Genomic DNA, 14,980 nt, shown 5'->3' on the forward strand with positions numbered 1-14,980 from the left:
TCTTGTGGAATCCATGCCATGAAGAATTTTAAGAGCAAAGACAGTCTTATCCCAGTGCTAGCATAGAGTTCCTAATAAAGTGCTCAGTGAGGGTATATCAGTGAAATCTCCTTCAGTCATGCGCCGGATACTGGACGATTCTGACCACCAGACTCCTTTGCCGTCTAACCGAATACTTTAACCAACGTCCCTTTAAATCCATCTGTCTACATGAGCCACAGAAATCTGTAGACGTTTAAATATTTATAGTGTGACATCTCGAGCTAATGGAATAGCCATAGCGATGAAGCGTTAGCTTGTTTGTATTAAGATGTCTGAGCAACAGCAAATCCATTTCACACTTAAAGAGTGATTAGATGCTCTGATCCTGGATAATCTCCAGATCTTCTTGCATCCTTAACACTATTTTAACCGAGTCAGCTGCTCTTAGATTAACTCGTATACACCAGATTAGCTGGACGATGCAAGTTTATTTTTATTGGTGGGCACCCGGGTGCTAGCGAGGTCAGAGTGAGTATTTATTTTAGTTTTTTTGTTTGTTTTTTTCCACCCACTTCTACTTCTGTCCTGTATTAATCCAGTCATGATGCCATGATAAGAAATTCAGGTGCTTATGCTACGATGTCAAACTGACTCTGAAGCTCTGTTCTGTTTAGAGGTTTACGATAAAAAATAATCACAGAAGATGAAGGTGATGCTAATAAAATGAACTAATGCCTTTCCAAACCTGTCTTATTTCTTCAGCTATCTATTTTTCGTTATAACATCATTTCTCGTTAATCAGACACTAAATGAATAGAAATGCGCTGTTCTGATATCGACCAAATCAGACCAGATCAGATGGTCTAGTTTTTACAATCCAATCCTGTTTTTTAAGCATTCAGGGGGACGGGGGGAGACAGGGCCACCAAACTGGATCCCTGAGCAAGGCCCTTAACCCTCAATAAATGAGATGATGTGATGCTGTGGACTCCCCCCCCCTTTGATCTGCTTAAAACAGAGTCTAGACTTCATGTAGAAACAGAGCTACTTATGAGAATGTCCTGTTATAAGCTATAACCAGTGTTTTTGTGTCAGCTGCTTCTCCGCCCCGGTTCTGCTTTAGCTGTCGGGAAGCGGCTCATCTCACCGGCAATTCAGTCATTAGATTAGCAGCTCTGTCGCATGCCAGACAAAATCCCTCACCGTCTCCAGGGACTGATTCATTAACCGGATTTCTGAGGATTTACAGTCCAAGCTCTGAGAGTCGGATCTACGTTCAGCTTGTGATGTCACAAATAATCTTCTTCTTCTTTCAGCTTTTCCCTTCAGGGGTCTCCACAGCGAATCATCTCTCTTCACCTATCCCTATCTTCTGCATCCTCAACACTTGCACCCACTAGCTTCATAGCCTAATTTATTCCATCCATATACCTCATCTTTGGCCTTCTTCTTTGCCTCCTGCCTGGCAGCTCCATGTCCTACATTCTCCTACCAATATACTCACTCTCCCTCCTCTGGACATGTCCAAACCATCTTAATCTGGCCTCCCTAACTTCATTCCCCAAACGTCCAACATGAGCTGTCCCTCTGATGTACTCGTTCTTAATCCTGTCCAACCGTGTCCCTCCCAAAGAGAACCTCAACATCTTCAGCTCTGCTACCTCCAGCTCTGACTCCTGTCTCTGTCTCAGTGACACTGCCTCTAAACCATACATCATAATCAAATCCCTTATTAAAGGATGATAATATAGTAGCTGAAAATGTGCGAGTCAAGCCTGGATTATATTTATATCCACATCCGAGATGTCTGCTGCACATCCTATAGTCTGTGAAGCACATCCTCCAGAGCAGCAAGAACAAGATTTCAAGCAGTTTGTGTTTGAATTGAAATCACCTTGTGTCCAGTCTTCAGATCAGTAGATACTATGAAGGTAAGGTCAGAGTTTTCAATCTGAGACACGGCTTATGACAATAATCACGAGGACAGCAGGATGTTTAAGGAGTAACGGCTTGCTTGTGGGTGAAACCGAAACATTTTTTATAGTTGAAAGCTGACAGACAGGAATCCTTCTTCTAGCGGACGCCACATTTAATCCCTCAGATGTACGTGACAGACGGTCTGTGATCTACGCCTGCTCACAACATCAGTGCTCCTGTATGTGGAAGAATAAACCAGGCTTAAAGCTAACTGGTTTATGTTAGTGCTGCACGATATATTTTTACCGTTAGTACTTTACCGTTAGTTCTACTTCAGCATCCGTGGAAACGAACAAACGAAGACGATATTTGTGCGTATGACAATGACTTGAACAAAAAAAAAAATAGCTGGTTGTCATGGTGATGTTATATTTGGACAGATTCGGATGCTGTTAAATAATAAAATCACTGAAAATAACGACGAAAATAAGACAACACTGTGAGCTAGTTTACTAGCTGTAAGGTTAGCTAGCTAAGATAATGTTAGCCATGTTAGACTATATGGGAAGGCAGAAGGACGTAGGGGGCGGTCCTGATTTACATAACCATGCATATTCATAAATACTGGATAAATGATCCTGGATAAATGTCTGGATTTCTCAGACGTTTAAAAAACATGATTTATTTGATTGTAGAGACTTCAAAATGAAGTGAAAGCTGACGAACAAATGAAAACAAAAACAAACGAAAGGTCATGAAGACATTATGTTCTTTAATGATCGGAGAAATGATGCAAACAGATTGATTCGTGGTCAAATTGAAGGCATTTGGTCGAAACTGTCAGTCGCTTCAAGCCGCGGATTTCAGCGCAGAGATGGACGTTTTCCTCAGGAGCCAAGGCGGTCATGGAGGATTTGTTCGGAGGATATAGAAATTCGTGGAGAAGTCACAGGAGACGTGATGTAGAGACGTTTTACAGCCTAATCACCGAAAGGATGCATGACGTTCACGTCTAAGCAACACATATCATGGGATCAGACGGCCAGGTTTTATTTCTACCTACAGAGACACTCCTCAGCTCTGTGTGTGATTTATGTTTATTACAGTCTTAAAAAGAAAGAAAGAAAGAACATACAGTACGTCTGCTCGGGTTCCTGGCTACACTACAGACGATTCTTTCTGCTTTGTGGTGATCACAGTTTGAGATCTTTGTCTCCCAGAGAAGCGAAGCTTTCCTCCACACTCTGCGCCGAGACTTCAGCCAGAGTCGCCGGTTTCCACTTAGGACTCTGATCTTTATCAATTAACACTGCAAACACAGCAGAGGGGAGAAAACGTGCAGCATGGAACCAGAAAATAAAACAGAGAAATGAAATAAAAATCAGTCTCTTCAAATAATAATAATAATAATAATAATAATAATAATAATAATAATAAAAATAAACTCTTACCAGCTCTCACACCTTCGTAGAAATCGTGTCCTCTCTGCAAAACGAGCAAAAAACAACAAGCCAAGAAAGACAACCAAGTAAAAAGGGAACAGTTTTATAAGGTTCACTAGCAGGCTGATGAAAAAATCAAGGCAGTTTTAATTTATTAAAGAGTATTTTTTGAAATAACAAATGATCATTGTTAGATGAAGATAGTGACGTTATTACGATACGAGTCACATTATTACGAGCAGAGAGTCATGTTATTACGAGACGAGAGATGTGTTATTATGAGAAGAGGGTGAAGTTATTAGGAGAAAACTCATGTTATTACAAGAAAAACGTCACATTATTACGAGAAAAGAGTCGCGTTATTCTGAGAAGAAAGTCACGTTCGTACGAGAAAAGTCATTTTATTACGAGAAGAGAGTCACGTTATTAGGAGATGAGAATCACGTTATTAAGAGAAAAGAGTCACATAACTAATAGAAGAGAGTCACGTTATTACGAGAAAAGAGTCATGTTATTCTGAGAAGAAAGTCACGTTCTTACGAGAAGAGAGTCAGGTTATTACGAGAAGAGAGTCAGGTTATTACGAGAAGAGAGTCAGGTTATTACGAGAAGAGAATCACGTTATTAAGAGAAAAGAGTCACATTACTAATAGAAGAGAGTCACGTTATTACGAGAAAAGAGTCGTGTTATTCTGAGAAGAAAGTCACGTTCTTACGAGAAGAGAGTCAGGTTATTACGAGAAGAGAGTCAGGTTATTACGAGAAGAGAGTCAGGTTATTACGAGAAGAGAATCACGTTATTACGAGAAGAGAATCACGTTATTAAGAGAAAAGAGTCACATTACTAATAGAAGAGAGTCACGTTATTATGAGAAAAGAGTCGTGTTATTCTGAGAAGAAAGTCACGTTCTTACGAGATGAGAGTCAGGTTATTACGAGAAGAGAGTCAGGTTATTACGAGAAGAGAATCACGTTATTAAGAGAAGAGTCACGTTATTAAGAGAAGAGAGTCACGTTATTAAGAGAAGAGTCACGTTATTACGAGAAAAGAGTCACGTTATTACGAGAAGAGAGTCATGTTATTACTATAAGAGTCACATTATTAAGAGAAGAGTCACGTTATTACAAGAAGAGAGTCACATTATGACGAGAAAAGTCACATCATTATGAGAAAAGCGTCACGTTATTACCAGAAAAGTCACGTTATTAAGCTTCACTTTATTGCAGGAAAAGGATCTGTTATCAGTAAACATCTTCTGGTTTAAGGATCTCGTTACACCAAAACGAGTTATTAGGAGAAAACCGTCTGATTATAATGAAACACCTGGTTATTAGACATCAGCACAAAGAGAGACGACGTGACGTGAGCAGATGTGACGTACCATACAGGCCTGACTGAGTCTGTACTCCATCACCAGCACTTCCTGTAGACTCAGACCACCTCCCGTCTGCAGCTGTCTGAAGGTGAGCTTCAGTGATGTCGGGGACATCTTCGACAAAGTCTACATCACCACAACACCTCGATTAATAATACTGAAGATCTCATTTTCTCAAACCTTCATCCTCCTCCTCACGTCTTTCCTTTCTCAGCGTCACAGAGTCACTCTAGATACCGGACTCTGGGTTCCTGCTTCAGCACAATATTCTTGTACATTGTGTGGTCAAAAGTATGTGCACCCCTGGCCATCACACCCAAATAAAGTTGGAAACACACATCTGTTTGGAATGTCTCTGTATGCTGTAGCATTATATTTTCCATTTCTGGTATTTAGCAGAAACCCTTATCCAGAGTGACTAACATATTTACCTCATTTTACACAACTGAGCGTAAAGGGCCTTGCTCTGGGGCCCTGCAGTGGCAGCTTGGTGGACCTGGGATTTGAACTCACAACCTTCTGATCAGTAGTCCAACACCTTAATCACTAATCTAGCACATCCCCATCCCAAGGTCCTTCACTGGAAGAATCCCAAACCCAGCATGACGAAGCCCCTGTGCACAAAGCCCCTGAGCTCCACGAAGACATGGTGTGGAGGTTAAGGTTGGAGAGAGTGGAAGATCTCGATCTACTGAACTAGGATGAACTGGAGCCTCATCATCATCCCAACATCAGAGTCTGATCTAACTAATGCTCTAACATCTATGGAAAGCCTTTCCAGAAGAGTGGATTATAATGGCAAATGACTCCAGATTAATACTCATGGTTTTGGAAAGAGATATTCAATAATGTCTATATCTATGCTAATACTGAATAATAATGCTACTCCTTCATTGACAGACTGAAGTGTTGTGTTGGACATTAGGTGTGTGTTAGCTGAACATTAGGTGAGTGTCCATAAAACGCACCTCCACCTGCTTCTTTGCAAAATCAGACTGTTCCTTCTGTAGCTTTTCCAGGATCTCCTCCACACTGCTGCCTTCAAATAGCCTGTAATGAAGATGAAGCAGTGAGGAGAACAGCAGCAGGTCGATGCTCTCGTACATATAGCATGAAGAACCACGTGTCAAGGTGCGAGTGTAACATGTAAAGGTGGAGTTTGTTTGATCATTAGTTAATATTTTGTCCGGTCAAACCGCCAGCATTTGTTTTATCGTGCTAACAGCTATCTGTGGTCTGATTACTGCTGATAATTTTGGTCCTTTGATCAGGGGTGGCACTGTATTTTAGGACTGAAACACTTTCCACTGTGTGTCCTGGTTTGAACTTGTGTGTGTGTGTGTGTCCTTTATAAATGCAAACTAGAAACTAGAGATGAAAATCCATATATGGTAATAACAGTAAATCGACCGGTAGAAAGAAGGTGTGTCTCTAAGTCCATATATGGAAATATGAGTGACTTTTAATGGATATGTCTTTAAGATTTTACAAAGGAATCTGGGCGTGTCTGAGCCCATATATGGAAACATGAGTGACTCTGAATAGGTGTGTCTTTAAGCCCGTACATGGGAAAGTGGACATGTCTCTGAGGTCACAAATGGAATGGCTATAGTGGGTGTCGGAGATCAGACACGGAAATGTGTGTGTATGTGTATTTTTAAGACCATACTTGGAAATGTAAGTGTGTGAGTTCATATATCAAAGGAAAGTAAAAAGTGTGTGTGTATTTAAGACCAGAAAGCAAAAGTGTCTTACACTTCTTACAGATCATACACTGGAAAGTGAGTGTGTCTCTGAGTCTAGACTCAGGGAAAAAGTGGGTGTGTCCATACAAGTGAATACTGGCATGTCTTTAAGATTATACATATGGATGTACGCATGTCTAAGATTATACATATGAATGTGGGGGCGTGTCCAAGATCATACATATGCATGTGAGTGTGTCTAAACTCAAACATATGAATGTGGAGGTGTCAAAGATCATACATATGCATGTGGGCGTGTCTAAGATTATACATGCGAATGTGGGCGTGTCTAAGATCATACATATGAATGTGGGCATGTCTAAGATTATACATATGAATGTGGACGTGTCAAAGATTATACATATGAATGTGGGCATGATTAAGCTCATACATATGAATGTGGGCATGTCTATGATTATACATATGAATGTGGACGTGTCAAAGATTATACATATGAATGTGGGCATGTCTATGATTATACATATGAATGTGGACGTGTCAAAGATTATACATATGAATGTGGGCATGTCTATGATTATACATATGAATGTGGACGTGTCAAAGATTATACATATGAATGTGGGCATGATTAAGCTCATACATATGAATGTGGGCATGTCTATGATTATACATATGAATGTGGGCATGTCTATGATTATACATATGAATGTGGACGTGTCAAAGATTATACATATGAATGTGGACGTGTCAAAGATTATACATATGAATGTGGACGTGTCAAAGATTATACATATGAATGTGGACGTGTCAAAGATTATACATATGAATGTGGGCATGATTAAGCTCATACATATGAATGTGGGCATGTCTATGATTATACATATGAATGTGGACGTGTCAAAGATCATACATATGAATGTGGACGTGCCAAATATCATACATATGAATGTGGGCGTGTCTAAACGCAAACATATGAATGTGGGCGTGTAAGATAATACATGTGAATGTGGGCATGTCTAAGATCATATATGTGATTATAAGTGTGTGTTTAAGATCCTACACAGTGTATAGTACACAGTTCATGTATTGAAGTACCATAGTACCTGGGAGGTGGGTGTGTCTAACACCATATGTAAAAAAAAAAGTGGGCGTATTGTTAAGACCATACAATGTCTTTAAGGTTATACATAAAAAAGAGGCATGTTTTGAGCCCATGTGTTTTAAATAGAAATGTGTATTTGTTTAAAATCATACATGGAAAAGTGGGCGTGTCTTTGATTCCATTTATAAAAGTCTTCACACAATTTCTTAGCCAGTTAGTTAGCATGGTTTATATAAAACCATATTTTTATTTGATATTTCTATACTTCTTTAAAACTGCTCTGAGACAAAAATTGAATTGAATCTGATGGAATTTCTCAGAAGATTTTAAAGATTTATTTAAATATATTTATTCACTATCTTTGGGGTTAATCTGAACCATTTGTAAACACTATTTATACATTTATTTAGAGTACTATTTACATACTCTTCACTTATACAAGTAATCTTTATCAGAGAGAGTGTGAGTGTAACCGTACCTGTTAATGGCGTCTGTGTGCTGCTGCAGGACAAACGGCTTCTCGGCGTCCAGCGTGCTCTATGGACATGAGACGAGGTTTAAACTAACGAGGATAACAATTCTGCTCTTTCACTTTCTGAACAATTTGTTTTCGAGTACACAAAACATCCTGTTACGATTCTGCTTTAATGATTAAATGAAATGATATGACATGGCTTTTCAGTAATTCTGTATAGCTGATTATTTTTAGGACGTCTATAAGCTGTTCGATCTAATCTAATCTAAACACACACACTTATTAGCTTCAGTTTTGTCTAGTGCAGCCCCGTTAATTCCGTCTATCCGAGCATGCCAGTGATAATGAACCCTTTACCCCACAAGTGCTCCGGAATAACAACACAGGAAATGTTCACTGCATTTATATTCTAATAGATACCCCGAGTGCACAGGAATCCATTGAGAAGGCACAGCTTTTAAATGTAAAATAAGATCAGAAATATGTTAAAAAAAAGAGTAGCTTGAGAAGGTTCAGAGACTTCGTTACTCTGAAGTGTGTGTGTGGGCAGAACAGTGCGGAGTGTCTGAATGCTAATGTGTGTTTCCCCTGACAGACATTGCAGGAAAGGCGTATGACATCAGAGCTGTTATGAGTCTCTAGCTCACATACACAGAAATGTGCAGTGCTGAACATCATAAACTCTGCCTGATTGGGCCAATAAACCAGACTGAACTCGGATAAGCCGGAGCACGTTGGTTATTAAAACCTCACTAGCACCACCAGTGTGTACCGAGGACATGGTGAACGATTACGTGTACACAAACACTCGGGTGGAGGAGCTGTGAGTGTTTGGGAAGTAAACAAAATAAAACTCCATCACTCACCTGCTCCTGATAAGAGTCGAGGACCGCTGCCACGTCGCTGGTCGAGGGAGACTTCAGACCCGTCAGATCCTTCTCCAGAGCCGAGAGCTGGGAGCAGACAAACGGGAATTTAAACACTTCCTGTCTGGACACAGTGGGCCTCATTTATTGAACGTTATTTAATATATGATCTACGCTCTCAAGTTTAACTCACTTTATCACTTTAAATCACACATTTTGAGAAATCAGTCAGTGAAATATAAATAAAAGGTGTAAGAGTAAGAGTAGTGTGTTTTAAAACATATTACTGCAAGAAGCGATTAAGGGGCCAAGCACTTAGCACCACTTAGTGATGACAGTAGAGCAGAAATCTTTGAGAGGTCAGATAAATTACAGTTTGTGTGTGTGTGTGTCTATGGTAGCGAATGTGTGTGTGTGTGTGTCTATGGTGGCGAATGTGTGTGTGTGTGTGTGTGTGTGTGTGTGTGTCTATGGTAGCGAATGCTCTGCAGCGGCTGAGCTGCTTTATTGGAAAATTTAGCAGACACTGCACCTATAATTATTTGGGAGCTTTTTGCCTTTTATGGAGTTTTGTGGGTGTGGCTAATTGTTAATCAGCTATACGTCTGTGAATCTAACAGAAATTTACACTAAAAGAGTAAATGAGGCTGAATTAGAACTGAACATGACAGCTTACTGCTTATATAACACTATTCTGGCCTGGCAGAGTCATGGAGCCAGTCATGGAGCTTTCAAACCTTCAGAAAGCTTTGTTTTCTGGATTTTCTAGATTTCTAATTACGTTTAAATGTAGGATTAGAGTTTTGGATTTCAGATGCAGCTCATGACACCAGTCACGACGACTGCAGAAAGTCCGGTGCAGAGCCAGAACGTCTGTCCATCTGTCATTCCATGAGTAGTGAACAGGGATTAGTAGTTAAGGTGTTGGACTACTGATCAGAAGGTTGTGAGTTTGAATCCCAGGTCCACCAATCTGCCACTGCTGGGCCCCTGAACAAGACCCTTAACCCTCAATTGCTCAGTGTAAGTCGCTCTGGATAAGGGCGTCTGCCAAATGCCAGAAAAGTAAATGAGCGTCGCTTTTAATCCTGCAGATGTAAACATCTGTATTTATCATCAATGAGCTGACTATTATACACCTGTATCAAATTAACAGACAGGTCAAAAGTCCACCAGGATGTAAAACTGTGTGTCTTTCATGTCCATGCATCCTCTTAAAGGAGAATATAAATCACTCAATAAACTCAGCCATTGTGAATTTATCTGAATGCTGTTAGATACAGTGGATATAAAAAAGTTTACTGAAACATGAAATCAAGATAAATCATGTCTAAACAAACAGGCTGGGAAGAAGCGTACAGATACAGCGATCATGATGCCTCATTATAACGATGTTATGAGCACAGCTCCTGGGTTACTACGGAGCAGGAACAGCATAAACAGCAGGTTGTGGTTTATAAATGATGAAAGAAGTGAGGAGTGAAGAAGGACATGATTTCATAACTTTCTCTTGTTGTTATTCTGTAAACGTAGCAGTGCTGGTTGAAATCTTGACGTTAAAGACATGAGGAATAAAGCTTTAAAGCCTGAGTCGATATTTTTATCTTGCTCTGTATGGTGTATCTCTTGCTAGCACTCTGTCTGTCCTTGGCCTGGACATTGTTCTATACAGCACTCTGTCTCTCTGTGGAGGTGCCAGAGCGTCAGCATTAACACTGGCACCCTGGGTACATAGCCTGGGTTTCTGTGCCAGGACTCAGCTGGCGTCTGCAGCCCCGCCCACTTCCTGCTAACTGGCTAGAGAAAATGTTGACTCAGTAACTCTGCCCACGCCATGTCCTCATCTGCCCTCTAGGAAATTGACCAAAAGTTAAAAGGCTGGTGTTGGTAGACGGTGATAAAGTTTCAGTGGTGTGAAATGACACACCATTTTCCTGCAATCTGTTTTCAGTACTAACTTTGAGCAGGTCTTACCTTCTCTGACTGGACGAAGTGTGTGGCGACTCCTGACCTCTGCACGTCTCGACCCTTCAGCCGAAACCCCGTCAGGGCGAGGAAGAGTCCTAGTTTTCCCTGGAGTCTCGGCAGGAAGTAGCCACCACCGACATCGGGAAATAATCCTGTACAAACCGTCCAGAGAGTGGGCACACAGAAGGAGGCGGAGCTTGCTAATTTCTAACACTCATAACTATTACATATAGATCTGTACTTTTAAACAATTCTGATACTGTGTTAAATATAATATTCAATCGTGCACTCTGTGTATAAAAAGAAAACTCATTGTTGGGGAGAAAAGGTTTAATTTACGGTCAAACTATTAACTATTTAATAAAAAACCACAGATTTTATAACATATTACTGCAAGAAGCGATTAAGGGGCCAAGCACTTAGCACCACATAGTGTTGACAGTAGAGCAGAAATCATCGAGAGATCAGATAAATTAGACAGCAACGCAACAAGCTGATGTCCGAGACATGCCGTGACCTCCTTCGTGTGAAATAAACAAACCATTCTGAATATTAAAACTCTAAAAAGCTCTGTTTGTCTTGGTCTGTGCCAGTGTCTTGGTCTGTGATGATCATGCTGTGATCCATACATCTTGGATCTAATAACAAAAATTCTAATTTGGTGGAACTTAAAGTCAGGGAACACTCTAAACTAGGCATGACCAAAAGGAGGAAATTGGAGGAAACTATAATAATAATAATAATAATAATAATAATATTAATAATAATCAGAATAATAATAATAATGAGAATAATAATAATAATAATAATAATAATAATAATAATAATATTAATAATAATCAGAATAATAATAATAATGAGAATAATAATAATAAGACATAAAATAAGAAATAAAATGCCACTTTGGTGCTTGGCCCCTAATTCTGTTTTCTATCTTTGTTACTTGGGTTTAATGGTGCAGTCCTTACAGGCCTGGCACTAGCTGTGATTAGCATAGCTGCTGCCATGGTTCCATCCATACATTTTCTATACCCGCTTTATTCCTAATTAGGGTCACGGGGATCTGCTGGAGTCTATCCCAGCACACATTGGGGAAAGGCAGGGGTACACCCTGGACAGGTCACCAGTCCATCACAGGGCCACACATATATAGACAGTATGAGCTATTTAGAATTACCAATCAACCTAATGTACATGTTTTTGGACTGTGGAAGGAAACCGGAGTAAACTTTGCCCCTGCCTGTCTGAACCCGGGATTCGAACCCAGGACCTTCCTGCTGTAAGGCAACAGTGCTAACCACTAAACCACTGTGTTGCCTGTATGAATCTGTTTGAATCTGTTTGCATGGAAAGCTGATAGTGAAAGTAGCTGTAGAAATTTTTTCTGCCATTTAAACAGTCCAATTTACTAACCATTACAACAAGTGGAATCTATCGGTGATTCCTGATACCTTAGACGATCATCTCTAACCCAGAACCAACTATGGGGATTTATTAGTACAGTGGAACCTCGGCATATGAATGCCCTCCCTTACGAATTTCGCCTTAAGGATTTAAATTTTGCAGGAAATTTGCCTCGGCATACGAAGCATTTTCAGCATACGCACAAATCGAACCGAACGCCGGCTAAATTGTACATATGTCTGGGAGCCGTTTAAAACTTATCATCGGTGGAAAGCCAAGCGAAGCGAGTTTACGAATTTTACTTATTTTTTTTCAGTCAGTGAAAGCTGTTTGGAAAGAGTCAACCCACGATACCAACGTTGCCTTTGCCATGCGTTCAAAATCTAGGTGATTTTTTGGGTGTTTTTTTTGTTGACAGATTGGTGGTGTGGGTGGTCTGTTCTATTTTTTTAGCCCAAGCTTGGTGGTACGACTTCCTGTGAGGACCCTTGACATGGAATGCTTGGCTTGGGTCAGTTCTTTGTAAGCAGCCATACAGTTTACATACGCCTCGTATTGGGAATATTTTTGGGTGGCTGGAACGGATTATCTGCATTTACGTTATTTCTTATGGGAAAATTTGTTTCATAATACAAATTCTTTATATGGCTGAATTCATAATAACTGTCTGTTGAACCATTTAAGAAGTGTTTGCTTTGTCATGTGAAGAGACTCGATTTTATCATCCTATAAAATCTTTACCATGGACGATGGATGATGATGAGTTCAATCTCGTCCATTAAAACATTCTTCAATTCCTAAGAGGAAATAAACCTCGCCCAGCTCAAAGCCTCCTCAGCTCTATAAACCAACAAGATCCCATTATTAATATTTATCTAGACCTAATGCAGACAAAATGCTGAGGTGGTCCCATCTGCTGGGTGTTTATTCTCACAGTAAACCGAACGCCAGGATCTCGATCGTCCACCAGCTCTGGACTGAATCCAGACGGCCAACGCCTAGAGCAGAGAACGCTCTCGAATCCTTCACAGTGTGGAAATTAGGATTCATTTCCTCGTCCGTTTGTGTCTCTTTAGAGTGCATCTTGTGCTTTTGGTGAATCGATGGAGTTAAATAAGGGAACACGACGTCTGCTGGTTGTACAGTGACTCGTGATCGTAGCTTCTCAGATAATTGCGAGGACATGCACAGTTCCTATTACCTAACAAAAAGCTACAGCTGTGATATGAGAGCATGTGTCCAATTTCCTGGCATTTTCAAGAATAGGACATTATTCTGGGAATTGATGGGAGACAAATCTGAGTCGGGGACATTCTTTTTTCAAATCGACTAAATGCCGTTTCTTTCATTTCCATCATGTGGCATATATCCTTATATACAGCAACTTAAAGAAATCTCCCAGTAGAGTGAAAGCCAGGACAGATGACAGACTGACACTCCCCCCTACCTCTCACCATATGAGGATTAGACTGTCTGACCTAATTCCAGGCTGCAAATGCAATTTCATAAAATGCAGATTATGTTGTGTATGCTCTGGTCACTCACTGGATTTGTCCCACAATTCCACTTTAATCCAAACGGCGTGCTGGAGATAAACCTGGATATGGAACTACATAATGCTAGACATCATCAGGAGGCTATACAGGGCTCAAGTAACACATAAGAAGCAGCAGAAAATTTCTGTTATGGAATTGAACACAACTATGCACAACAATTTGCCACTAGATTTAGTTTGGTGTCAGTTTATGTATTTCATGTCTTGATTACATTTTTCACCCTCATAGAAATACAGGATCATGTGGTGATTCAATCTCCTTTGCAAAACAGAAGACTAAAAAGCCTATAGACGAACATACACCAACCAGGCATAACATTATAACCACCTGCTTAATATTGTGTTGGTCCGCCTTTTTCTGATCTGTCCTGCACTGTGTATTCTGACACCTTTCTATCAGAACCAGCATTAACTTCTTCAGCAATTTGAGCAACAGTAGCTCGTCTGTTGGATCGGAACACACGGTCCAGCCTTCACTCCCCACATCCATCAATGAGCCTTGGCTGCCCATGACCCTGACTCTGGCTCACCACTGTTCCTTCCTTGGACCACTTTTGATAGATACTGACCACTGCAGACCGGGAACACCCCACAAGAGCTGCAGTTTCAGAGATACTCTGATCCAGTGGTCTAGCCATCACAATTTGGTCCTTCATCAAACTCGCTCAAATCCTTACACTTGTCCATTATTCCTGCTTCTAACATCAACATTGAGGACAAAATGTTCAAACAACAAAACTGTTGTCTAATATATCCCACCCACTAACAGGTGCCATGATGAGATCATCAGTCTTATTCACGTCACCTCTCAGTGGTCATAATGTTATGGCTGATCAGTGTATTATTCCATGATGATTCAAGCTTCTTCATGATGCTTAAAGTAAGAAGAAGGCTTTATATAGCTTTGGAGGTTGGGGTCAGAGCGGTCAGTAAGGGTTAAGGGCCTTTCTGAAGGGACCAACAGTGGCAGCTCGCTTGAACCCGGACCTTCCGATGAACAACCCAGAGCCTTAACCACTTGAACTAACACTTTCCCTAACCCTACATGTGAAATCTGATTGGCTGATAGTAGCCATGATTTTATTTATTTATTTTTGATTTAATTATTGACCAAATTATCATGATATCAATTTGTGACTTGAGTGTGCTTGGACCCCTAAGAAGATATCATTTATATGATGACAAAT

The 14,980-nt window shown here is 40.3% G+C and overlaps 1 protein-coding gene across 2 annotated transcripts in view; it reads right to left on the reverse strand.

Annotated features, from left to right (window-relative positions):
• Window positions 1-2,651: 2,651 nt before the first annotated feature.
• Window positions 2,652-14,980, reverse strand: part of hibch (3-hydroxyisobutyryl-CoA hydrolase) — a 38,819-nt gene continuing 26,490 nt past the window's right edge. The window contains exons 8-15 of one of the 2 annotated variants that reach the window (XR_009204757.1): window positions 10,841-10,986; window positions 8,867-8,953; window positions 8,004-8,062; window positions 5,686-5,767; window positions 4,724-4,843; window positions 3,351-3,384; window positions 3,035-3,208; window positions 2,652-2,911 (exon numbers count right to left, since the gene is read on the reverse strand). Coding sequence is in view for 1 of the 2 variants with exons in the window: in XM_058392126.1 (XP_058248109.1) it covers window positions 3,093-3,208; window positions 3,351-3,384; window positions 4,724-4,843; window positions 5,686-5,767; window positions 8,004-8,062; window positions 8,867-8,953; window positions 10,841-10,986 (644 nt within the window). In the remaining variant the exon portion in view is untranslated. Of the gene's footprint in view, window positions 3,209-3,350; window positions 3,385-4,723; window positions 4,844-5,685; window positions 5,768-8,003; window positions 8,063-8,866; window positions 8,954-10,840; window positions 10,987-14,980 lie in introns of both variants that reach the window. The other variant, XM_058392126.1, reaches the window with a different exon arrangement.

This window comes from Hemibagrus wyckioides, linkage group LG06, assembly GCF_019097595.1.
Source record: "Hemibagrus wyckioides isolate EC202008001 linkage group LG06, SWU_Hwy_1.0, whole genome shotgun sequence".
In the NCBI taxonomy this organism is placed as follows: domain Eukaryota; kingdom Metazoa; phylum Chordata; class Actinopteri; order Siluriformes; family Bagridae; genus Hemibagrus; species Hemibagrus wyckioides.